Source organism: Oryctolagus cuniculus, chromosome 2 (assembly GCF_051225735.1).
Source record: "Oryctolagus cuniculus isolate XC-2025 breed Fujian yellow rabbit chromosome 2, ASM5122573v1, whole genome shotgun sequence".
NCBI lineage: Eukaryota > Metazoa > Chordata > Mammalia > Lagomorpha > Leporidae > Oryctolagus > Oryctolagus cuniculus.
In genome coordinates this window covers 174,652,529-174,679,988 of record NC_142868.1, presented here as the reverse complement: position 1 = coordinate 174,679,988, position 27,460 = coordinate 174,652,529, and the positions used below count along the sequence as shown (strand labels likewise).

The window sequence follows — 27,460 nt, the reverse complement described above, 5'->3', positions numbered from 1 at the left end:
AGAGGACTTTCGGTTTTCTAAGCACAAGTGTGATGTACTTTCTCATTTATCAGGATGGTTTGAGCTTCCTTTACTGTCTGTCCTTTGTTCCCCTGAGAGCCCTTTTATGTAAGGCTCATTCTAAAGTCAGAGCTGACATACTTTGCATTGGCAAGACCACCCTGGCTTTTCTCTGGTCTTGAACTACTGAACTCGGATAGGCGCCTTATTCACTGGTTCCATCCCCATTATTCTGACCCTTGCCCTCCCGAGATGAAGGGATTTGGCATAAAAGCTTTTAATAATTAAGCATCTGGTTTTTGCTTTTATTTTCTCATTTTATGTGATGGTAATATAGACCATCTGAAGTCAAGATGTCTGTACAACATACAGTGAATTTTAACTATTTTATGCTTAATATTGTAAATGGATATGTTCCGTATTAACCTAATATGGTTTTAAAAAGCTGTGCAGGAGGTTGAAGATTGCTAACTTGACTCCCACTTGTCCTTTCCAGGGTTTTTAAATAGCTTTGAAGAGTTGCAGGCTGAGGAATGTGGCATCCTCAATGGCTGTGAAAATGGGCGTTGTGTGCGGGTCCAGGAAGGCTACACCTGTGACTGCTTTGACGGGTACCACTTGGATATGGCCAAGATGACCTGTATCGGTAAGCATGATGAACGCCATCTGGGAAATTCTCCTTTTCCTGACATCCCCTCAAATCTCAGGGGTCAGATCACAGCCACTTGTGTACATTTAAATCTAAAGGTAGATTTGCAGAGTTTCAGCTTGGCAGGGTGAGAAAGGGTTTGGAGACGTACAATTGGGATGTCCTCTAAAATGGTTCAAAAAAAAAAAGGTAAATTTTTTGTTTTGCCTATTTTTCCACATTATTTTTAAAAAGTTCCTTTTTAAATATGGAGAAAAAAAACACAATGTCCTAGGCAATTACTCTGCCTCTGCAATAAATAAATAAATCTTGGGAAAAAAAAAAAAAAAGATGATTCCAAAGAATTATTTTGGATAGCACTTTTCCTGAAACCATGTTTCCAATTGCCCTTCCTCTTCCACTGAAGTGACTCTGTGGGAATCTTGGTGTGCTTTAGGGCCTTGTGCCCTCTTGGCAAAAAGGCTCCTGCCTCTTCTTAAGTTTTTCTCCTCTGTCCTGCAGCAGTCCTTTGTCTACTTTGACTTGTTAGCATTACCGTGTCTGGAAAACAGGTAACGTGGGTTCTTAAAGGTGTTGGAAGTCAGCGCAAGCCATGTAGAAAGAAATCTAAGACCATCAAAGAAAGCTCAGAGAGTTCTGTTTTTGTTCCTTTTGACAATTGTTAATTCTTGTAGGTAAATTGAATGAAAAAATAAGTTTATTTGAGTGCAAAAAGTTTTGAAATCTATGTAATTTTCCATAACACACATTTTCAAGCATTTTGAAGGACATTAAAAGTAACAGTCCCTCCAGTTTTCTTGAAGTTTGACTATAAAGCGTCAGGCTAACAGAATGCTCATGTTATGTTAAATGACAAGGAAGGATTATCAGGGAATGATCCCCCTTGTTAAGATATGAAGAAGACTTTGTCTTGCCTGTGTGATTGACACAGGCAATACTGGGAAGGAGGGTGCAGCCTGCTGGGGACTCCGACATCTCAGGCAGGTGGAGGTTATGTTCCCTCACGGGGTGACCTTAAGGACTGTTCACCTGCATGGTTTGGTTTATTGCAGATGTAAATGAATGTGATGAGTTGAACAACCGGATGTCTCTCTGCAAGAACGCCAAGTGCATTAACACCGAGGGGTCCTACAAGTGTTTGTGTCTGCCAGGCTACGTACCTTCTGACAAGCCAAACTACTGCACTCCATTGAACACCGCCTTAAATTTAGAGAAAGACAGTGACCTGGAGTGAAGAGAATCTGCGTAACCTAAGCCCATATACTCTGCACTGTGTAAAGGAAAAGGGAGACATGTATTATACTTGAGACACTGCACCCAACTCGGAATGTTGGAAACATGGAAACAGCATGGAATTGTGCATCCTCCAAAGATGAGAGGATTTGGTGTGAGCCTGGCTGGTGTGACAGACCAAATGGACATTTCTCTGCAAAACCAGTATATATAGTCTGTTCATATGTAAAATTCAGTGGAAAAGAGGTGGAACAGTGCTGTTATTTTAAATAGAAGGTTGTATTATGATGTTGTTTTGTGTTTTACTTACTGCTTGATTAAATTTGGCATTTAAATAGTGGTGGAAATATTTTATAGAATTTTCATTTTTTGGTTGTGCAGTTTCTTGGCTACTGTTTTTCTTTTTCTTCAGTTTTTTTTTTTTTAATATCAAGTGCAAAAGTCTTGAATAAAAGATTGTTCAAGTGTATTATAAGTATTGTTACACAGGGTTCTGCTATTCCTGGCCTGGAGCAATTTTAAAATTCAAATTGTCTGTCCTGTGGAGCAGGCAGTGATTTTGTTTCAAAACTTTTATATCATTTGGAAAAAAGTGCTTTATATATTTTTGGTGTATTGTTTGATTTTCATGTCCATTCTTAGCCAAGCTGCTAGCAGGAGTCAATTGGATCCCTTCCCTTCATTGGAATGGAAGAATTTATGAGCTTACATTGATACTGTAATATGTAAAGCCCAGAAAAAAATTTTTAAGAACTTGATGATCCCACAGTATATTTACCGTTGTATGTTAAAGCAAAATAAATCACCATTTTTGTAGAAAAAAAAATTCTACCTGAGAGTGACTGTCATTGAGTGCCTTTGGCTAAGTTATAGCCCCTCTCCTGCCTTTTTTTTTCACCCGTGGGTCTATATTAGTGTAGAGTCTTGCAAGTTAATCATGAAGTTTGTTATATATTTTATGGCATAATTGCTTCCCCCTAAATGTCATGTATCCTAATGCTCCGAATGAATTTGGAGATGGGTTCTTTAAAGAAACATGTCATCATTAGCAGGGATCCTAACCCAGCATGATCACTGAGCTTGTAAGGAGGAGAGATGAGGACATGGTCAGATGCAGAGACTATGTGAAAACCCAATGAGAGGCCTGGGTGAAGAGGGGGTACAGTTGGGGGGAATCCAGCTCAAGGATTGTGGAAAAATAAACTGTTTAAACCACCCAGCCAGCCAGTGCTACTTTGCTAAGGTGACTCTAGCACATCACAGTGACAGCTGTCAGTGACAGCTTTCAGCACTGTAGTCCCTGCTCACTTAACACACCGCCGTGGGAATGCAACTGTGTCCTAACAAACTGGTACTCAGAGCCCATTACTTACTAAAAGCATCCAAGTCTTTACAAACTAAGTGCAAATGTACCACCCAGCAGATAACCTGGCACTGAACATTTTCCTGAAAGACAGACTTTTGCTTTTTAACACCTGCAGCAGGCAGAATAATCACACCTCAAATATGCTGATGTCCTCATTCTTGGAGCCGGTGACTAGGTTGCCTTACATAGCAAAAGGGAATTTAGCTTATAGGGGAATTTGCTAATCAGCTGACCTTAAAATAGGAAGACTCTTCTGAATTATCCACATGGGTGCCTTGTAATCACAAGGGCTCTCAAAAAGAGGAGGAAGGCAGAGGGAGGTGTCAAGTTGGAAGATGTCAGATGCAGTGAGCAAGACTCACACTGCCACTGCTAGCCTTGAAGACGGAGGAAGTGGAAAGGGGGCATGAGACAAGGACTCTGGACAGCTGCTGGGAGAAGCAAGGAAACCGATTCTTCCCTAACGACTTGACAGCTGGGTTTCCAACCCAGTGATACCTGTGTCAACTTCTAACCCACAGAATTGTAAGATCACTACGTACAACAATACAAAACTAATATGGAAGCTTAATAGAATCTTACTATCTTCTCTGTCATTCGACATTTTGCAGCCGATGTTTATGCAAGAGAAATGTGTTCACGTTCCAGCAAGTCTTTTGTTCGGAATACGTTTTCCCAGTGCCTTCTGTCTAGTCAGTCCCTCTCCCTCTCCCTCCTTTTTCCCTGCCTGCCTGTCACTCTGCCTTTGTCACTGTGTGTCTCCCGCATCGTCGCAAGAGCCCGAGCAGTTGGGCCATCCTCCACTGCTTTCCCAGGCCATAAACAGAGCTGGATTAGACTGGAAGCAGCCATGGGGCCAGCACTGTGGCATAGCAGGTAAAGCCATCCGCTTGCAGCGCCAGCATCCCATGTGGGTGCAGGTTCGAGTCAAAGCTGCTCCACTTCTGATCCAGCTCTCTACCATGGCCTGGGAAAGCAGTAGAAGATGGCCCAAATGTTGGGCCCCTGCACCTACGTGGGAGACACGGAAGAAGCTCCTGACTTTGGATCCGTGTAGCACTGGCCATTGTGGCCATCCAAGGATTGAACCAGCAGATGGAAGGCCTCTCTCTGCCTCTGTCTGTAACTTTGCCTCTCAAATAAATCTTAACAAAATAAAAAGAGCAGCTGAGACATGAGTCCCTATGGGATGCTAACGACACGGTGGCTTAACCTACTATACCACAGCATCGCCCCTCTTAGCATTTTCACATGGAATATTTAATGTTTGGAATTTACTGACATGAGGCAGGAAATGCCTATACATGTCTGAAAGCACAGGCTTTAAATTTGACTTACTAGTTTTTAAATCACTTTGGTTACACAGACTTTTTCTCACATCATAGGAAAAATAGTTTTGAGATAGATAAGCTACTTTAGCGCCTTCCAGAAGTTACTGCAAGTTTACTTTTAAAGTCCAGGTGCCCACACAGGAGATTTAGGATTCCGTGGCAGCGCTCCTAACTCACTGGCCCTAAAGAGGCAGGGACACAGCAAATGCATTGTTGTTATTTGTTAGACCCAAGTTTTCTGGCTGCTCTTAAGTAATTCATACTTCAAGTGATAGCCATGTCTCTGTCCATCCACAGAAAACTGGTCTTAAAATACAAACAAGCATTCTAATCTTTTATCACAAGTCAGTCATTGTTCCAGGAAAACAAACCTGGCTATATGATTTAACCTGTGTAATTTGTAGTTATATTCTTGAACTCTGCCATCCTAGTTGAAATGAACACAAATTCAGGAAATCAAACCCTTAAGCATTAGAGATCTTTTGTGCAGCTGCACTCGCATTTCTCAACAATGCAGATTGAAAAGAATGTCCTAATTTAACTTCAGTATTTTCATGCACAAAGACTAACTCTAAAATATACTTTGGTTCTGGTGAATCCCAATACTACCATGTTGACGGAAACGCATACTGGCAGGAATCCCATCCACATGAAGTTCATGCATGTTTCATTAGAATCAACAGCGCAAGATGCCAGTTAGCATGTTGTCAGTCTAACTTGTGCTACCTTGTAGAGACAAACAGTCGTAGACCAGAGTGTGCTGCTCAAAGTATGCCTCTTTGGCATAACGAATATTTTGAGACAGAGCAGAAATGAGAAACTCCAAACACAACATGTTACTTTTTCCTGCTGGAGCACTACATCTGTAAAGGAAATCTCCAATTTGAAGGGTGAACCTCTCTTTCCTATGAAGAAAGAAGCATGTTGCTAAAATCACAAGAGACTCTTAGAAGTGGAGAAGACGTAAATCTATAAGACAAACCTCACTCTTGTTTACTGTATTTTCTTCTGGTCACCACCCCGGAACTTGCGTCTCCCACATCTTTCTTCTTTTTAGCTGATGATGGCATTTAAACCCAAAACAAAGTCACCTCTTTGAGTTACCACTTCCCTGGAGTTTCTACCACATATCTGTGAAATATATACCTTATAGCAAACTTCTATTTGTTTTCCATTTATTAATCTGTCTTTTATTACAGGAGCCCAGATGAGAATTTAGAAGGGTAGAGGAAAGGGATTGTTTTTTCCTTAACTGCACAACCATAATTGTGGATTTAGGAATTATTCTAGCTGGCAATTCTAAACTTCTATTCAAACACTCCAACTTTTAAAGAAAAATGACTTAAGTACGTACTACTGGAACACCTATGATTTACTACCCAACTCTGGTGAGAAAAAGAAAATGTAGGCGATTGTTCAACATCAGTATCAAAGGGATGGGGTAATTGTAATAATGAGAAAGAACAAACACAGAGAGTATCATCTGCAAAGTGATAGCAGGTGTAGCAGGTAAAGCCGCTGCCTGGGGTGCCAGCATCCCATATGGGCAACGCTTTGAGTCCCAGCTGCTCCACTTCCGATTCAGTTCTCTTCTATGACCTGGGAAAACAGTGGAAGATGGCCCAAGTCCTTGGGCCCTGGCACCTGCATAGGAGACCCAGAAGAAGCTCCTGGCTCCTGGCTTCAAATCAGCACAGCTCCAACCACTGAGGCCAGCTAGGGAGTGAACCAGTGGATGGAAGACCTCTCTCTCCCCCTCCCCCTTCATCCCCTCCATCTTTCTCTCTCTGCCTTTGCCTCTGTAACTCTGCCTTTCAAATAAAAATACATAAATCTTAAAAAAAAACTGCAGACATAGATCTTATTCTGGTTAAGACAAATGACACTTCTCAGAGAAAAGACTTTCCTCACATAGGAGAAACCATTTGCCATCTGCACAGGAGTTCAAGTCCTCCTCAGAGCTTTCACTGCCTTTGATAACCATCACTGGAAGAAGAGCAGTTCTTTTTAAGACATTTGTGAAGGGGCCCTTTCTTTTTAAAGACAACTCATTTAGTATAATCAGAACATGCTACCTTTCATGTTTGGTGACCAGATATAGAATATCCAAAGCAACACTAAGAATTCGGATTTACCTGGGGAAAATCAGGCACTATCAAAAATGTGGCCCTCTAAATCTGCAACCCAATACCATCAAATTATTAGAGAACAGTGGGAAAATCTTGCGAGAAATTGGCATAGGCAAAGAGTTCTTGGAAAAGACGCAAGAGGCACAGGCAATCAAAACCAAAATTGACAAATGGGATTACATCAAATTGAGAAGCTTCTGCACTGCAAAAGAAACACACAGAAAAGTGAAGAGGCAATTGACAGAATGGGAGAGATTATTTGCAAACTATGCAACAGATAAAAGATTAATGACCATAATATATAAAGAGATCAAGAAACTCAGCAACAAAACAAACAGAAATGGGCAAAGGACTTAAACAGGCATTTTTCAAAAGAGGAAATCCAAATGGCCAACAGACACAAAAAAAATGCTCAGGATTACTAGTCATCAGGGCAATGCAAATCAAAACCAACATGAGGTTTCACCTCATCCCTGTTAGAATGGCTTTCATACAGAAATCAACAAAAAAACAAATGCTGGTGAGGATGTGGGGGAAAAGGTACCCTAATCCTCTCTTGGTGGGAATGTAAACTGGTAAAGCCACTGTGGAAGACAGTATGGAGACAGTATGGAGATACCTTAGAAATCTGAATATAGACCCACCAAATGACCCAGTCATCCCACTCTTGGGAATTTACCTAAGAGAAATGAACTCAGCATATGAAAGTGTTATCTGTACCCCCATGCTTATTGCAGCTCAGTTCACAATAGCTAAGATATGGAATCAGCCAAAATGTCCATTAACTAAAGGCTGGATTAAAATAAATGGGATATGTATACCATAGATTACTACACAGTGGTAAAAAGAAATCCTGTTGTTTGCAACAAAATGGATGAATCTGGAAAACATCATACTTAGTGAAATAGGCCAGTCCCAAAAGGACAAATACCATCTGTTCTTCCTGATCTGTGGTAACTAATAGAGCATCTAAAAGGTAATCTATAGAAGTGAAATTAACATTTCAATATGCAATACTTTGAACAGCCCTTGTCTTGACTGTTGAGGAACAGGTTTTTTTTTTTTTTTTTTTATACAATTTGTTGAACTCTACTTAGTAACGAGTTAATCATATGTGTATAAAGTTCATTGGAAATAGATCTTAGTAAAAGATCAGAATGGAAACAGGAGAGGAAGCAGGAAGAGGTGTGGGAGTGTGGTTCAGAGGGCAGATATGGTGGGAAGAATCACGATGTTCCTAAAGTTGCACTTAGGAAATGCATGAAGTTTGTATTCCTTAAATAAAAGGTTTCTGTGGAAACAAGATGTGGTCCTCAGACCAGCTGCATTTCCTGAGAGCACTGTTGAAATAGAGAATTCAAGATTTACAGAGTAAAATTCCCCAGGTGATTCCTGTGCATATAAAAATTTCAGAAACCTTGTTTGCATATTTTATTTACCTGAGGAGCACTGAAAACTGTCAAGGGTCCTATCACCAGAAACTATGCTTTGATCAATGTGGGCTATAACAAGATTCTCTTTGTCTCTCTTTGGAAAATGTCCCTTATCTGTAAAATAGGGATAATAACATCTACTCTTAAAACCTCACAGAAGTATCTAGGGGATCAAAATGACATCAGAGAGATTTTCAAGATGGTCAAATAGAGTTTCCCAGTGCTCACCTCTTGCCCTGCAGGGAAGAAATAGAATGACAGATAGCATTTGGGGTGTGCCAATGGAGATCACCAGAAATTGACAAGGGAGATACAGGAATCCTGCTAGAAGTGGAGACTAGAGATGATTGTGGAGAGGGAGGAACAAAGCTAAATGACAACCCCAACCCTCGTCCCCTTGCCCAGAGGAATCTTTGTTGCAGGGAAGAGGGTTGACAAGAGTCCTAGTGGACTTTATCTTCATATATGCTGGGTGCCAGCCATCCTAGCTGTAGGAGAGACCCACAGTCCTCACAGGCATGGAGCCTAGTCGGGAGAGCTACTAGGAGCATGCGTGGTAGCTTTGTTTAGAGAAGGAATCCCCTACCTCCCCTCCCATATTGCACATTCCGTAACAACGTGATGTCACCGTGAAATAAGAATCACTGTCAGAATCCATATGCCTTCCAGGAAGAAGCCCCTGCAGTCCCCTCCCTGGGGCTCTACGCTAGTTGTACCCAATTAGACACAGCTGTGCAGCTGCGACCTTACAACCTACTGCACATACTGCTCTGTACTACAGGGGACAAATGGTTCAGAAAATGGTGAACTGTGCCCCAGGATCCTAAAAGGAAATGTGGCTGCCCCCTCAGAATTGAGGCCCAGTTCCTCTGTCACTCCCTAGCACTTAGGCAGTACACACCACCATTGAGACCCATGTGCTGCATACATACTGTGTGCCAGTGCTCTCTTGACCCAGACCTTGCCCTTGCAGGCTACTGCCAGGACCTATACCACCCCAAGTTTGTGGACCACTGTTGGGATATACACAAACGTGCCAGGAGTGCAGGCCTGTGCACCTGCAGCAGTGTGGCTGCTGCACCACCACATGAACCCTCTGGCACTGAAAGGGCATTGCCCAAACCCCCACCACTGCTGCCATCAGAAGAGCAGAAGAGAGTATGAGGTAACTACAGTGTCTGAGTGGAACGATGTCTACCAAGCCAACTCTGGGAAAACATCTTTGAGAGAAACCCTTTTGGGGCCGGTACTGTGGTATAGTGGGCTGAGCCTCTGTCTGCAGTGCTGGCATCCCATGTAGCTCTGGTTCTAGTCCTGGTCATTCCTCTTCTGATCCAGCTCTCTGCTATGGCCTGGGAAAGCAGTAGAAGATGGCCCAAGTCCTTGGGCCCCTGCACCCACGTGGGAGACCTGGAAGGGGATCCTGGCTTCTGGCTTCAGATTGGCCCAGCTCAGCCATTGCAACCATCTGGGGAGTGAACCAGTGAATGGAAGACCTTTCTCTCTATCTCTCCCTGTATCTGTAACTACCTCTCAAGTAAATAAATTGTGTTTTCAAAATCCTTTTATGATGGAACCCACTTTTTAAAATCAATAGAAATATCTTTTTTTTGGACAGGCAGAGTGAACACTGAGAGAGACAGAGAGAAAGGTCTTCCTTTTCCATTGGTTCACCCCTCAATGGCCGCTGCGGCCAGCGCACCGCGCTGATCCGAAGCCAGGAGCCAGGTGCTTCTCCTGGTCTCCCATGTGGGTGCAGGGCCCGAGGACTTGGGCCATCCTCCACTGCACTCCCAGGCCACAGCAGAGAGCTGGCCTGGAAGAGTAGCGACTGGGACAGAATCTGGCACCCTGACCGGGACTAGAACCTGGGGTGCTGGTGCCGCAGGCGGAGGATTAGCCTAGTGAGCCGTGGTGCTGGCCTACAACTAATCTTCTAGGTATACAAATATCAGTGTAGAAACACAGAAAGTATGAAAAAGCAAGGTAACAGCATGCTTCAAATGAAACACAGTAACTGTTTAGCAACAGACAGCCAAAGAAAAGAGTATTGATGAAATGATTGATAAAAGAATTGAAAAGAATGAGTATAAGTCAATGAGATACAATATGGTTTAATAAAATTAGGAAAACAATGCACAATATGAGAAATTCACTAAAGAGATAGTTTCCTTGTAAAAGAGAGATTAAACTATGACGAACTTAGTAAATCCAATTTAAAAAGCATTCACAGGGTCCAGCACTGTGGCACAGAGGGTAAAGCTGCCGCCTGCAGTGCCAGCATCTCATATGTGTGTTGGTTCGTGTCCCAGCTGCTCCACTTCCGATCCAGCTCTCCACTATGGCCTGGAGAAGTAGTATAAAGATGGCCCAAATCCTTGTGCCCCTGCACCCACGTGGGAGACCCAGAAGAAGCTCCCGGCTCCTGGCTTCGGATCAGCACAGCTCCGGCTGTTGCAGCCAATTGGGGAGTGAACCAGCAGATGGAAGACCTCTCTCTCTGCCTCTCCTTCTCTCCCTGTGTAACTCTTTCAAATAATAAATAAAAATCTTACCAAAAAGAAGTATTTATAAAGACCAGATAAGAAAAAGAATCTTAATCTGAATGCAGAACTCATGAAATGTTCCAATCAGACAGAAAGAAAACGAAGACAGCATCCAAGACTTTTGTGATAGCATTCAATTCACCAATATTTGAATTTAGGGATGTCAGAGAACAAAGGAAAGAGGAAAAGAAAACATCAATGAAATAACAGCTGAAACTGGACCCCAAATAGACACGACCAGAAAAGTCCTCACTATGAAACAGTCACACTGTTTAAAGAACAATGCAAAGAGTTCTAAAATCTTCACAAGAAAAATGCCAAGTCACATTTAAGGAAACCCCCTTTAGGCTAACAGACTTCAGCAAAAACTTTGCAGGCCAGGAGAGAATGGAATGAGATATTCCAAGTGTTTGCAGAAAAAGACTCTCAACATACAATGGTATGGCTCAGCAAGGCTATGCTTCAAAAGTAAAGACATAAAGACCAAAATCAACAAAAGCCTGAGAGAATTTATCACTTCTAGAATGTCCTTATCAAAGATACTTAAGAGATTCTTACATTCAGGAGGAAAGAAACATAATTACCTTCATGAAAACACATTCAAGTACAAAGCTCAGAAGGGCAGATACACAAAACAGAAATAGAAAAGAATCAAACCTTGTATTACAGTAAAACAGGGCTGGTGTTGTGGCATAGTGGGTTAAGCTGCTGTCTGCAGCACCAGCATCCCAGAAAGGTGCCAGTTTGAGTCCAGGCTGCTCCGCTTCCTATCTAGCTCCCTGCAAAGGTGCCTGGGAAAGCAACGGAGAATGGCCCAAGTGCTTGGGCCCTTGTACCCCTTTAAGGAGACCTGGATGAAGCTCCTGGCTCTTGACTTCAGCCTGGCCCAGCCCCAGCGGTTGTGGCCATTTGGGGAGTGAGCCAGCAGATGGAAACTCTGTGTGTCTCTCCTTCTCTCTTTCTCTGATTTTAACTTTCAAATAAATGCATATATCTTTTTAAAAATACAGTAAACTACCAAGTCACAAGTAGGAAGAGAAAAAGAAAAAAGACGTTCAAAACAAACAGAATGAATTCCTTAAACAGACCGGACTAAGTCATTAGTTGCCAATAACAACCTTGAATGCAAATGGACTAAATTCCCCATTTAAAAGATTGAAGCTGGCTGAAAAGACAATGAAATAAGACTCACTAATGTGCTGCCTACAATAAACTCATTTCACATTTCACACAAACTGGAAGCAAATGACTGAAAGTTATTTCATGCAAATGGAAACCCAAGTGATCAGAAGTGTCTATACTCATACCAAATAAAAGACTTTAAGACAAAAAATGTAAAAAAATGAGAAGGTCATAACACAGTGATAAAGATATTAATTTGGGGCTGGTGCTGTGGCGGAGTGGGTTAATGCCCTTGCCTGAAGCGCCAGCATCTCATATGGGCACTGGTTTGAGTCCCAGCTGCTCCACTTCCAATCCAGCTTTCTGCTATGGCCTGGGATAGCAGAAGATGGCCAAAGTCCTTGGCCCCTGAACCTGTGTGGGAGACCTAGAAGAAGCTCCTGGCTTGTGGCTTCAGATCAGCGCAGCTCCAGCCGTTGCGGCCAGCTGGGGAGTGAACCATTGGATGGAAGACCTCTCTTTATCTCTCCTCTCTCTGTGTAACTCTGACTTTCAAATAAATAAATCTTTGAAAAGTGTATTAATTCAAGAAGAAGATACAATGCTTATAAATGTATATGCACCTAATGCCAGAGCACCCAATTCTATAAAACAAACACTAACTCTGAGGGGAGAGACAGGCTCCAACACAATGGATAGACCAGCCAGATTCTGCCCTCCCTGCCAAATCAACAAAGAAACATCAAAGTTAAATCTTGGTGTAAGACCAAATGGATATAACAGTTACAGTACATTTCATTAGACAGCTGCAAAGTATATCCTTGTCAACAGCACATGGTTCACTCTCCAGGATGTCATACTAAGGCAACAAAACAAGTCTCAACAAATTTAATAAAAGTGAAATAAAAGTGAAAACCATACCATGGAATGAAATGAATGAAATCAACAAAATAAAATTTAGGAATAATGCAAACAACATGTTTGTAAATGAACAAGAGGTCACTGGAGAAATCAAAAGGGAAATTGAAACATTTCTTGAAAGAAAGCAGAGATGGAAATATAACATACCAAAACTTGTGGGATAAAGTAAAAGCAGTTCTGTGAGATAATTTGTAGTGATAAGCACCTACATCAAAAAGAAAAAATAATTATTTATTTCATATCTCTCTATGTATCACAAGGACTTCAAAAAAGAACAAACCTAACCCACAATTAGTAGAAGGAAAGAAATAACGAAGACCGGAGAAGAAATAGATGATATAACTGGAAAACCTACAACAAAAGATCAATGAAATAAAGAGCTTTTTGAAAATATAAACAAAATTGACAAATCTTTAGATGGTCTAACAAAGAAAAAGACCAACATAAAAAAATCAGAGATAAGAAGGACATTTTACAACTGATACTACAAAAATCCAAAAATCATTAACTATTATGAACTACTATAAGCTGAAAACTTAGAAAAATCTAAGAGAAATGGATACATTTTGAAACACATAACTACCAAGATTGAATCATGAAGGCACAGTAAATCCAGATAAGTAAACAAGTAAATAGGATGCAAGATGGCTGAATAGAAAAACAAAACAAAACAAAACAAAACACAAGCTGATTCTGACCACAGGAAGATATAGGAAGAACAGGAGAGCAAGCATATTCCCAGGAGATAGTGGAAAAAATTTTGGAAAGAAGAGAAAGAAGAGAGACTGTCTTCAACAATGATGACTGTGCAAAGACATAGCAGCTACCAGGACACCGTGAGTGACTCTTGCAGCTGGTGGGGGGGGGTCATCTTCTCAGATGAGAAGATGGTGAGAGGAACCTTTAGCAGCCTGCACACCCCTGGTGATCTTGTCTAAGGGAGAGTCTTGTGTTCCATGTTGACTGAGTCCAGCCTGAAGAGCTGGCTGGGGGCAGGTGCCAACCTAAATCCGTGAAAGGAGGCATGTTCATTTCCTCCACTTTCCCAGCAAGGCACCATGTGACTAAGCACCATCTTCCCAGAATGAAACGAGTGAAAGCTGCAGCAGCCCACGCAACACTGGTGGACTTTATCTGAGGGAGAAATCCCCAGTCCCCATTGACTTTGAGTCTGGCTTGGAGAGTTGATGGTGGGGGGCAGGGAGAGGGAACAAGGTGCCCACATAATTCTGTGAATGGAGGGCACATTGCTTCCCTCCTATTACCTGTCGATATCTGTCTGGCAGGTGTCTGGCTCTGGTAGTGGAATGGCTATCTTTGCAGATGGAGAAGCTCACAGGACAGGGAGTAGCTCCGCTGTGACTGTAGGAGCTCAGCTTCCTAGACTATGGGAATCCTGGGACGATATGAAAGGCCAGGATATGGAGAAGGGCATGGGGTGTAGCTGGGCCTTTAGGCAATCAGTGGCTCTGACTCCAGATCAGAACTACCTGAGTGCTGGGGATGGTCACTGTAGAGGCCTCTGTGCTCACATTACAGAGTACATAGATCCTTTGTGTGGTTCAGATACCTGAATGGGTGGGGTGCACAGGCACTGTGGGCTCACCCTGGGCAGTTGGTTCACTTGGCAGAGAGGAGCTGGGCTTGTGAATATGCCAGTCAGCACAATCATATCCATCCTCTGCTGACTATACAGGAGAACTACCATGCCCAACTTGGGTGTCACTCTAGACTCTTGCCCCATCCTTAAGTTCTAGCCAGAATTCCCTGGCCCCACCCAACACACACCTCTGGATATCTGCTAAAGGATCAGACATTCCACTAAGCCGTTGAGGCACGTTTCAAAGAACAATACCTTTGCAGGAGAAATCAACAAGTGTTTCCCCAGATCCTTAAAAACAAATGTAGAAATACAAGAAACATGAACCAGGAAGAAAATATGACTCCCCAAAAGGAGCACAACACTTAATATTAGACTGCAAGGTTGGGGTTGGCACTGTGGCACAGGTTAATCCTCTGCCTGCAGTGCCGGCACCCCATATGGGCACTGGTTCTAGTCCCGGCTGCTCCTCTTCCAGTCCAGCTCTCTGCTATGGTCTGGGAAAGCAGTAGAAGATGGCCCAAGACTTTGAGCCCCTATACCCACGTGGGAGACCTGGAAGAAGCTCCTGGCTCCTGGCATCGGATCAGCACAGCTCTGGCCATTGTGGCCATTTGGAAAGTGAACCAGTGGATGGAAGACCTTTCTCTGTCTCACCCTCTCACGGTCTGTAACTCCACCTTTCAAATAAATAAATAAAAATTAAAAAAAAAGACTGCAAGATTGAGGAGATTGATGAAATGCCTGAAAAAGAATTCAAAAGAATTATCATAAAGATTATTGGGCCAGTGCTGTGGCACAAAGGGTTAACGCCCTGGCCTGAAGTGCCGGCATCCCATATGGGTGCTAGATCAAGACTCAGCTGCTCCACTTCCGATCCAGCTCTCTGCTATGGCCTGGGAAAGCAGTGGAAGATGGCCCAAGTCCTTGGGCCCCTGTGCCCATGTGGGAGACTCGGAAGAAGCTCCTGGCTTCGGATCTGCACAGCTCCGGTTTTTGCGGCCAATTGAGGAGTGACCATCAGATAGAAGACTTCTCCCTCTCTCTGCCTCTCCTCTCTCTGTGTAACTCTGACTTTCAAATAAATAAATAAATAAGTAGTTTTTTAAAAAAGGATTATCAAAGAAGCAAATATATGAGTTAAAGAAATCTGTACATGACATGCCTGAGAAATTCTGCTAGGAGACAGAGGTATTATAGAAAAATAAAACTGAAATATTACAAATAAGAATTCAATATGTCAAAATAAAAATACCGTGGGCAACCTTAACAACAGACTTCATGAGACAGAAGAAAGAAAATCTAAGAAAGAAGAAAAATCTTTGAAAATATCTCAGAAAAAGAAAAAAAGGAAAAGAGGAAGAAGAAAGAAAAGATGAAGAAGACAGATGGACAAGAAGAAAGATGGAGGAAGAAAGCAGAAGGAGAAAGAAGAAACAACAAGAAGAAAACTGAAAACAGTGTTCAGGATCTTTGGGAAACCATCAAATGACCAAATATACAGGTCTTGGGATTTCTTGAAGGTGTGGAGAAACACAATGGCTCAGAAGACTTTTTCAGTGAAAGAACAGCAGAAAGTTTCCCAAATTTGGTGAAAGATGTGGACATCCACGTACAGGAAGTACACAGAATCCATAATAGCCATGATCAGAAGTGATCTTTACCAGGACATGTTATAGTCCAACTTTCAAATATAAAACAAAGGCAATATCCTAAAATGTGCAAGAGAAAAACTCTAGATTAATTTTAAACAGTATCCAATTAGATTGCCAGCAGATTTCTCATCAGAAACCCTACAAGCTAGGAGAGAATGGAGAGATACAGTGCAAATCCTCGAAGAAAAAAAATCTGTCAGCCCAGAATACTGTACACAGCAACGTTCTCATTTATAAATGAAGGTGAAATAAAGACCTCCCAAAACAAATAGAAAATCAAAGAATATGTCACCACCTGGCCAGCCTTCTGATACTTAAGGATGTGCTTCACACAGAAAGAGACAAAGATAATCAACATCATGAAAGAATGTGAAGGCAGAAAACCACCTGGTAAATGTACAAAAGAGATTCAAAGTAAACCATAGAGAGAACCAAGTTATTACTTACCAATAATAACCTTGAATGTAAATGGCCTAAATTCTCCAATTGAAAGATACAGACTGATTAAATGGATTGAAAAACACGATCAATACGTTGCCTACAACAAACACACTTAACAGAGATAGACACAGAGACTGAAAGTAAAAGCATGTAAAAAGATGTTCCATGCAAGTGGAATAAAAAATGAGAAGGAATGGCCTTCCTAATAATAGACAAAGTAGACTATAAGTCAAAAACTATTAAGAGACAAAGAAGGGCACTATGTAATGATTAAGGGACCAATTCGACAGAAAGATGTGACTGTAGTAAATGATACACACTCAATGCTAGGACACCTGGCTATTTAAAACAAATACTTGTGGGGCTAAGATGGCAGTATAGCAGTGGGACATTCTGAGTCATGTGGGGAAAAATGGATAGTTAGTGAGCAGAGGGGATGCAAGCTGGCGGTAGAATCACAAGACGTTCATGTAGAGTGGCCCAGGAGTCCACCAGAGACTGCTCAGGTCCACGCTGGGAGAGAAAAGTGGAGAGAGAGGTGGCAGACGTGCAGTGAAACAGCAACCCAGGGATTGAGCAAGCAAGGAGATGGCACACCCCCTGCCCCAGGGAACCAGGTGAGAGGTCACAAGTCCACAGCTGTGGACAGTGGTGAGCGGGGAAGCTTGGCGAACTGTATTTCAAGCTCCAAGCAGGAAGGAGGAGACATTGTAGAGGAAAGGGGAGAGAGGTTGGGCACACCACAGTCCTTCTGTGTTGCTCCCATCCTCCCGACTGGACCTAGAGCTGGCAGGGAGAAGCCATACTGATTGTTTACATTTTTAAGTATAAGCAGGGGGCCTCTGTATCTGCCTCCTGTGCACACATCAACTGTGGAGCCTACCTCACAGCACTCCCACCCAGGAACAAGAATCACATTTTTGAGTGATTCCTCCCCACCACACAAGCTGGTCAACTAGGAGGAGTCCTAAACAGCGAAAACCTGAGCTCCTTTCACATACTAGTGAGAAACATGTCCAGTCCAAAAAAGGCAGGGCTTAGTGTGCCAAAGCCCTGGTACCTGCCTCCATTAAAATCCAGAAGTAAAATGGGCTTCAGGAGGTGAGGCTGCATGCTTCCACTTGCAACACACAGAAATATAACAGCTTATAGCAGAGGGAAATCAACTTAAAAATAAAATCAACCAGAAATGCTGAAGAACAAAGGAAAAAAATCCTACATAAGAATAAGACTTTATGAACTCTCCAGAGTTCATATACATAATACAAACCCTCAATAATGGAGGCTGAAGAAAAGATGAAGGATATACCAAAAAAGGAATTCAGAAAATTAATAGATCACTCAGAAGCAATCAGAAACAAATTCATGATCTAAATGAAAAGCACTCCCAAGAAATTCAGATTTTAAAGAGAATCCAGAATGAAATACTGGAAATGAAGAATTCAATAGGCCAAATAAAAATGCAATGAAAAGTCTTAGCAATAGAACAGATGAGACAGAAGAAAGAATATCAGAACTACAAGACAAAATTCAGGAAATACAGTCACACCAAATAAAAGAAGAAATTAGAAAATTAAAAATCACAATTGGAGAATTACAAGATTCTATCAAACAACCAAATTTATGGAATCTAGGAATTTTGGAAGGTGTGGAAAGACAAGGGATTAGAAGGCCTCCTTAATGAAATAATAACAGAGAACTTCTGCAATCTGGAGAAAGAACGAGACATCCAAGTCCAAGAAATACACAGAACTCCCAATAGACATGACTAAGGAACTTCACCATAACACATAGTAGCAAAACTCTCCTCAGTGAAACTAAAAGAACAGACCTTAAATGTGCACAAGAGAAATGACAAATCACATACAGAGGAAACCCAATAAAACACATCCTAGACTTCTCATCACAAACTCTACAGGCAAGGAGACAATGGCAAGACATATTCCAAGTTCTAAGGAAAAAAACTGTCAACCCAGAATACTGTACCCTGCAAAACTCTCATTTATGAATGAAGGAGAAATAAGGATCTTCCACAACAAACAGAAATTGAAAGACTTTGTAACTACTCGCCCAGCCCTAAAAAAGATGCTCAAGGATGTGATACACACAGAAAAACAGAAACAGGAGCATCACTACAAAAGAAGATGAACGCAGAAAATGGCCCAGCAAAAGTACAAATGAAATCCAAAGTACATAAAGAGGACAATTTAAGGAAACATAGCAGGGCAAAGATGGTATTTAAAAATAGTCACAATGAATGTAAATGGTCTAAACTCCCCAGTTAAAAGACACAAATCGGCTGAATGGATTAACAAACAAAAACCATCTATTTGCTGCCTGCAACAAACACACCCTATCAACAAAGACACATGCAGACTGAAAGTGAAAGGACGAAAAAAGATATTCCATGCCAACAGAAACCAAAGAAGAGCTAGTGTGGCCATCCTAATATCAGACAAAATAGACTTTAACACAAAAACTATTAAAAGAAAGATGGACACTACATAATGATTAAAGGATCAATTCAATAGGAAGATGTATATGCACCTAATTACAAGGCATCTGGCTATTTAAAAGAATTGCTAAGGAATCAAAGGGAGACTTGTATTGGGGGACTTCAATACCCCACTTTCAGCAATGGGAGATCAACGAGAAAAAAATCAAAAAGGAAACAACAGAGTTAATCAGCACCATAGACCAACATACCTAACAGGTATCTTGACTGTTGAGGAACAGTTTTTTTCTTTCCTCTACTTCATACTATAATGTTGAACTCTTTACTTAACAGAGTTAATCATATATATATATATATATATATATAGTCAATTGAAAATAGATCTCAGTAAAAAAAAAATAGAAGGGGGAATAGAGAGTGAGGAGAAAGTTGATAACTTTAAAGCTAGAAAATGCCATCATAATTGTTAAAATGATCACATTAAGTGTTAAAGTGAACACATAGATAGGATTAAGTGTTAAAGAGACCATATAAATAGTATCAAGTGCCTGGTGAAAATAATAGACACAATTAAAAGGAGGGGATGTCCAACAAGGGAAGCAGTCTACATAGAAGACTCATAGAATGACAATTGCTTTAAGTTACACTCTGACCCCAGAATCATCCCTAAGGCATTTCAGATATGGCTGAAAAGCCCATGAGAGCATTTCAGGCATGGAAAGCCAAGACACTGTGGTAAAAAAAATCCTACATAAAGGATCTCTGTGAGTGAGATCCCAAAGGAAAAAGGGGGCATCAAAGAAGGGTGTACTTTTCTTTGAAGGTAGGAGAGAACTTTCACTTTGCTTATGGCCTTGTCTAAATACTGAATTTGTGGATTCAAAAATGCTTCCATAGCCTAGGCAGCTTATGTCAAGTGCCTTGGGTGGTCACTGATGTCATATATAAGAGTGTTAATTGTTAAATCAACAATAGGAGTCATTGCGCACTTGCTACGCATGTAGGACCTCTGTCCTTAATGAGTTATACTATGAGAATTAAATGCAAAATGTGTTCTCAAACAGTACTTTATACTTTGTGTGTCAGTGGGTGCAAACTGTTGAAATCTTTACTTAGTATAGAGTTAGCCTTCTGTATATGAAGTTAATTAAAAATTAATCTTAATTAAGAATGAGATGGGAGAGGGAGAAAAAGGTAGAATGGGAGTTGGGGGTGGGGGTGGGGGTGTGGGTATGAGGGAAAAAACTACTAAAGTTGTACATTTGAAATCTGCATTTGAGGCCACACAGCAGACTCATAGAATGATAAATGCCTTAAACAGCACTCTGGCCTCAGAATCAGCCCTGAAGGCATTCAGATCTGGCTAAAAAGCCCATGAGAGCATTTCAGGCATGGAGAGCCAAGACAATGTGGCAAAAAATGACCTACATGAAAGATCTCTGTGAGTGAGATCCCGGTGGAAAGAAGGAGCCATCAAAGGAGGAGGTACCTTTCTCTGAAGGGAGGAGAGAACTTTGATTATGGCCTTGTCTAAATAATGTCAGAGTTTGTGGACTCAAGAGGCTTCCATAGCCTTGGCAGTTCATGGCAAGAGCCTCAGGTGACCACTGACATCATAAATAAGCACATCAATTGTTAAATCAACAACAGTAGTCATTGCGCACTTGTTCTCCATGTAGGACCTCTGTCCTTTGAGTTATACTATGAGAATTAATGGTAAAACTTCTCTTCAAACAGTACTTTATACTTTGTGTGTCCTATGGGTGCAAACTGTTGAAATTTTACTTAGTATAGAGCTGATCTTCTGTATATAAAGATAATTAAAACTGAATCTTAATGAAGAATGGTGTGGGAGAGGGAGTAGAACGTAGGACTGGAGTGGGGGTGGGATGGTGGATATGGGGGGAAGAACTGTTACAATCCAAATGTTGTACCATGAAATTTATATTTATTAAATAAAAGCTTTCTATAAAAAATGAAATTTGTATTCATTCAATAAAAGCTTTAAAAAATCAAACAAATGTTAATGGATCCAAAGGGAGACATATACTGAAATGAAATGATAATGAGGGACTTCAACACCTCACTTTCATCGATGGACATATCAACCAGACTCCCGTCCCCACCAAAAACAAAGACAAGACAAAACTTTCTACAACATTGAACAAATAAATCTAATAGATATGAACAAAACATTTCATCTCACAGCTGCAAAATACACATTCTTTTTAACAGTGCATTGAACATTCTCTAGGACAGACCATCTGTTAGGCCATAAAACAAGTCTCAACAAATTTAATAAAATTGAAATCACATCATGCATCTTTTCTGACCACAATGGAATGAAGCTGGAAATTAACAATGTAAGAAACTCTAGAAAATATGCAAGCAAATGGAGATTGAAAAAGAAATCAAAATGGAAATTAAAAAAGTAGAAACAAAGATGCCAGCACAACATATCAAAACTTATCACAGAAAAGCAGTTTATAAGAGTGAGAACAGGAGAGGGAGGAGGAAGAGGGGTAGGAGAGTGGGTAGGAGGTTGGATACAGTGGGAAGAATCACCATGTTCCTAAAGTTATACTTATGAAATGCATGAAGCTTATATTCCTTAAATAAAGGGTTTCTATGGGAGAAAATTTTATATATATGTTATAATATAAATTTTATGTATATATAAACTATGTAATCAATGCAGTGTGGTATTGGCCTAAGGCATAAACTAATCTAGATTAAAAAAGTTTCTGGGGAAAAAACAAAAACAAAAAACAAAATTGATAAACCATTGGCCCAACTAACTAAAAAAAGAGACAAGACCTAAATTACTAAAAGCAGAAATGAAAAAGATGTTACAATGGATACCACAGAAATGAACTACTGAAAACTACTACAAACATGTAAATGCCAACAAATTGAAAAATCCAGAATAAATGGATAGATTCTAAGACATATACAATCTACCAAAATTGAGCCATGAAGACACAGAACACTTAAATAGACCAATAACCAAGACAGAGATTGAATCAGTAAAAAAGACCCTCCCAAGAAAGAAAAGACCGGGATCAGATGATGCAATATTTCTGATGAATACAGATGTAAAAATCCTCAACAAAATACTAATAGATTCCTACAACACATCAAAAAGTTCATCCACTCAGACCAAGTAGGATTTACCACTAGGATACAAGATGGTTTAACACACAAATTGATAAACATTACGCATCACATTAGCTAACTCAAGAACAAAGACCACATGATTATTTCAACTGATGCAGATAAAGCATTTGATAAAATACATTTTATAATAAAAATCTTAAACTGGATATAGACAGAACATATGTCAACGCAATCCAGGCAATATATATCAAATCCACAGTTTGCATGTTAAATAGAGGAAAACTAGAAGCATTTCCACTAAGATCTGGAACCAGACAAGGATACCCACTCTCACCATTACTATTCCATAAAGTTCTGGAAGTTCTACCAAGAAAAAGTTTACATAAGAAAAAGAAACCAAAGGAATACAGATGGGAAGGAAGGAAGTCATATTTTCCCTGTTTGTAGATGATATGATCCTTTACATAGATGAAACAAAAATCTGCAATAAAAGACTTGGAACTCATAATAGAGCTTGGCAAAGCTGCAGGATATAAAATCAACACACAGAAATCAGGAGTATTTGTATACACCAACAATGCCACTGCTGAGAAAGAACTTTTTATTTGTTTATTTATTTATTTATTTATTTTTGACAGGCAGAATGGACAGTGAGAGAGAGAGACAGAGAGAAAGGTCTTCCTTTGCCATTGGTTCACCCTCCAATGGCCGCCGCGGCCGGCGTACCGCGCTGATCCGATGGCAGGAGCCAGGTACTTACCCTGGTCTCCCATGGGGTGCAGGGCCCAAGTACTTGGGCCATCCTTCACTGTACTCCCTGGCCACAGCAGAGAGCTGGCCTGGAAGAGGGACAACCGGGACAGAATCCAGCGCCCCGACCGGGACTAGAACCCGGTGTGCTGGTGCCGCAAGGTGGAGGATTAGCCTAGTGAGCCGCGGCGCCGGCCTGAGAAAGAACTTTTAAGATCAGTCTCATTCACAGAAGCTACAAAAAAATTTAGATACCTTTGGATAAATTTAATCAAGGATGTGAAAGATCTCTAAAATGAAAATTATAAAACATCAAGGAAAGACGGCACAGAAAATTGGAAAATACTCCATGTTTATGAATTGGAAGAATCAAAATCGTCAAAATGTCCATAATACTGAAAGCAATGTACAGATTCAATGCGATCCCAATCAAAATATCAAGGATATTCTTCTCAGATCCAGAAAAACCAATGCTAAAATTATTATGGAAATACAAAAGATCCCAAATAGCTCAAGCAATCTTAAACAATAAAAACAAAGCTGGAGACATCACAATACCAGATTTCAAGATATATTACAGGGCAATCCCAGTCAAAACTGCCTGATACTTGCATAAAAATAGACATGTGTGGGTAGTTCCAAGATGGCAGAGTAGTGAGGTAGCTTACTGCTCTAGCCTAGGAGAAACAGTTAAAAAAAAAAAAAGTGGAGATAGTGTAGTCTCAGGGAAGAGTTAGGGAGCAAATGGCAGAGGAAACTCTACCAAAACTAGAGGGACCCAGTGGCCTATGTGGAGGGCATGGGCACCCATGGCTCAGGACTCCAGCAGCCAAGAGCCTATGTACCAGTGCTAGAAAGTGAGGTGAGACCAGACTGCAGTAGCCCAGCAACTGGCAAGAAAGCAGCAGGAAGAACCTAGAGGTAACCTGGCTTGGAGATCCTTGGGAGAAAGTATACCAGTCAAGCTAGATGAGAAAAAAAAGCGGGGGGAGGACAGGATGGACATGTTTCTCTCTCCCTGATCATTTTAAAATGGTGTCCTGTAACAAGCAGACAGAGCGGGTGCCATTTTGCACGTATGTAACAGGTGTGCCATCTTCTGTCTGTGCCCAGCAACCAGTCGAGTAGAGACTCCTGACTCTGGAAGAAAGAACTAACAGGGGGCTAGGAGTTTGTGACTATGTGAAGCTTCTATGTGAAGCTTCTGTCCTGGGATTGTGAGGAAAACTGAGGGTGTGTGGGAGGACTCATAGTGTGACTATGAGCAGTCTCAGTGTGAGAGCCCACAAGCTTGGGGATTCCTAGTTACCTGGTGAGAGACACTGCTGGGGAATCTGAACTTACACTGAGGACTACACAGATCCTTTGTGTGGTCCTTGGGATGAAGCAGATGAAAATTACACCCACTAGAGCTAGCACTCAGTTAGAAGTCACCATTAAGGAGAGGAGCTCAGCTGAGCATAATAAACCTCCCTTCTAATTAAAAAAAAAAAGAGAGAGAGAGAGAGAAAGAGATTTACCACGGCAAACCTGGGAGTGTCACCTTAGGCATGCCATTAACCATTGAGAACTGAACAGAGCTCTCTGGCTGCACCCACTACAAGCCTCTAAAGATTCACTGAAAGCAGACATTCCACTTATCTATAGAGTCATAGTACATTGATAAAAGCTGTCATAAAGGAAAAAAAAAAAAGAAATCAACGAGTATCTCCCTAAGTGACAAACAACAAACACACTAATCCAAGAAGACAACATGACACCCCCAGAAGAACACAACACTTCAATACTATATTGTGAAGATGATTAGACAAAAGAAATGCAAGAAATGGAATTCAAAAATTTATTATAAGATTACATAGAAGTAATCAAAAGCAAATGCATGAACTACTGAAAAACATGCAGGACATGAAAGAAAGTTTCTCCCATGAAATTGAAATCTTAAAGAGAAATCAAAATGAAATGAAGAATTCAATAGAATAAAAAATGAAGTGGAGAGCCTTAAAAACAGAATTGGTGAAACAGAAGAAAGAATATCAGACTTAGAAGACAAAAGCACAGGAAAGATACAAACCAAAGACAAGAAGAAATCAGAAAACTAAAAAAATACTGTCAGGAATCTATAGTATACTATGAAAAAAAACAACATATAGGATCTAGGAGTTCCTGAAGGCATGGAGAGAGAGAAAGGATTGGAAGGCCTTTTAAGTGAAATAATAGTAGAAAATCCACCTGCTTTGGAGAAAGAAAGGGACATCCAAGTACAGGAAGCACATAGAAATTATAAAAGACATGACCAGAAAAGATCCTTGCCATGACACATTGTAATAAAACTCACCACAGTAAAACACACACACACACACACACACAAAAGATTCTAAAATGTACATGAGAGAAACACCAGATTACTCTCAGAGGAACTCCAATTAGACTCACAGCAGACTTCTCATCAGAAACCCTATAGTCTAGCAGAGAAGGGCGAGATTTAGTCTATGTCTTAAGAGAAAAAAAACTGTCATCCCAGAATATTATACCATGCAAAGCTCTCATTTGTGAATGAAGGTGAGATAAAGACCTTCCTTAACATCAGAAATTGAAAGAGTATGTCACCACCTGTCCAGCCCTACGAAAGATGTTTAAGGATGTGTTGCACACAGAAAAATAGAAACATGGTCATCACTACAAAAGAAGGTAAAGGCAAAAAATCTCTCAGTAAAAGATCAAAGGAAGTTCAAAGCATAAATTAGGAATAATTTTGGGAAAATGGCAGGGCAAAGTCATTACTTATTAATAATCACCTTGATTGTAAATGGCCTCAACTCCACAGTTAAAAGACACAGACTAGCTGAATGGATTAAAAAACAAAACCAATCTATTTGCTGCCTATAAGAAACACATCACCAACAAAGATGCATGCAGACTGAAAGTGAAAGGATAGAAAAAGATATTCCATGCTAACAGAAACCAAAAAAGAGCTGGGGTAGCCATCTTAATATCAGACAAAATAGACTTTAACATAAAAACTGTTAAAAGAGACAAAGAAGGGCACTAAATGATGATTAAGTGATTAATTCAAGAGGAAGAGGTAACTATAAATGTATATGCACCTATTTACAGGGCACCTGGCTATTTAAGAGAAATGTTAAGGAATTTAAAGGGAGACTTAGACTCCAATACAATAGTATTGGGGGACTTCAATATTCCACTTTCAGAAATGGACAGATCAATGAGACATAAAATCAACAAGGAAACAGCAAATTTAATTGACACTATAGAACAAATGGACCTAACAGATATCTACAGAACATTTCATCCTACACTTGAGGAATACACATTCTTCTCAGCAGTGCATGGAAATTTCTCTAGGATTGACCATATACTAGTCCATAAAGCAAGTCTCAGCAAATTCAAAGAAATCAAAATCATACCATGCATCTTCTCAGACAACAATGCAATAAAGCTGCAAATCAGCAACTCTGGAATCTCTAGAGCATATGTAAACATATGGAAACAGAACAACATGCTCCTAAATGAACAATGGGTTATAGAAGAAATCAAAAAATCAAAAGAGAAATCAAAAAATTTCTGGAAACAGATGACAATACAACGTATCAAAACTTATGGGATACAGCAAAAGCAGTGTTAAGAGGAAAGTTTATAGCAATAGGTGCCCATATCAAGAAATTGGAAAGGCACCAAATAAATGAACTATCAATGTATCACAAGGAACTAGAAAAATCACAGCAAACCAAACCCAAAACTCGTATGAGAAAACAATAAAATTGAAACAAAAAAATACAGAAAATCAGCAAATCAAAGAGCTGGTTTTCTGAAAAAATAAACAAAATTGACACACCCAGTGGCTCAACTAATCAAAAAAAAGGAAAGAGAAGACCCGAATCAATGAAATTAGAGATGAAAAAGGAAATGTAACACCAGACATCACAGAAACAAAACAAAATCATCAGAAATTACTACAAACAATTGTATGCCAAAAAATTGGGAAAGCTAGAAGAAATGAACAGATTCCTGGATACATTCAACCTACCTAAATTGAGCCACAAAGAAACAGAAAACCTAAACAGACCCATAACCAAGACAGAAATTGATTCAGTTGGGGCCAGTGCTGTGGCGCAGCAGGTTAACGCCCTGGCCTGAAGCACTGGCATTCCATATGGGTGCTGGTTCGAGATCCGGCTGCTCCACTTCCAATCCAACTCTCTGCTATGGCCTGGGAAAGCAGCAGAAGATGGTTCAAGTCCTTGGGCCCCTGTACCCACACGGGAGACCTGGAAGAAGCCCCTGGCTTCTGGTTTCAGATCGGCACAGCTCCGGCTGCTGCAGCCAACTGGGGAATGAACCTTCGGATGGAAGACCTCTCTCTCTCTGCCCCCCCACTCTGTAACTCTGACTTTAAAATAAATAAGTACATCTTAAAAAAATTAAATCAGTAATAAAGGGCCTCCCAAAAGGAGGAATCTAGGACCGGATGGCTTCAATGCTGTATTCTACCAGACATTAAAAGAACTAACTCTAATTCTTCTCAAGTTATTCAAAACAATTCAAAGAGAGGGCATCCTCCCAAATTCTTTCTAAGAAGCCAGCATCATTTTAATTCCTAAACCTGAAAAAGATGCTGCAGAGAAAGAGAATTACAGACCAATTTCCCTGAACATAGATGCAAAAATGCTCAATAAAATTCTAGCCAACAGAAT

General features: G+C 40.6%; 1 protein-coding gene across 17 annotated transcripts in view; it reads left to right on the top strand.

Moving 5' to 3' along the window:
• The window catches only part of LTBP1 (latent transforming growth factor beta binding protein 1), a 446,285-nt gene extending 443,577 nt beyond the window's left edge, over window positions 1-2,708 (top strand). For all 17 annotated transcript variants that reach the window (XM_051843010.3, XM_008254559.5, XM_089326552.1 and 14 more), the window contains 2 exons: window positions 497-646; window positions 1,702-2,708. In XM_051843010.3, the coding sequence (XP_051698970.3) occupies window positions 497-646; window positions 1,702-1,883 (332 nt within the window). In that variant the 3' untranslated portion in view covers window positions 1,884-2,708. The remainder of the gene's footprint in view (window positions 1-496; window positions 647-1,701) is intronic.
• Window positions 2,709-27,460: the final 24,752 nt, after the last annotated feature.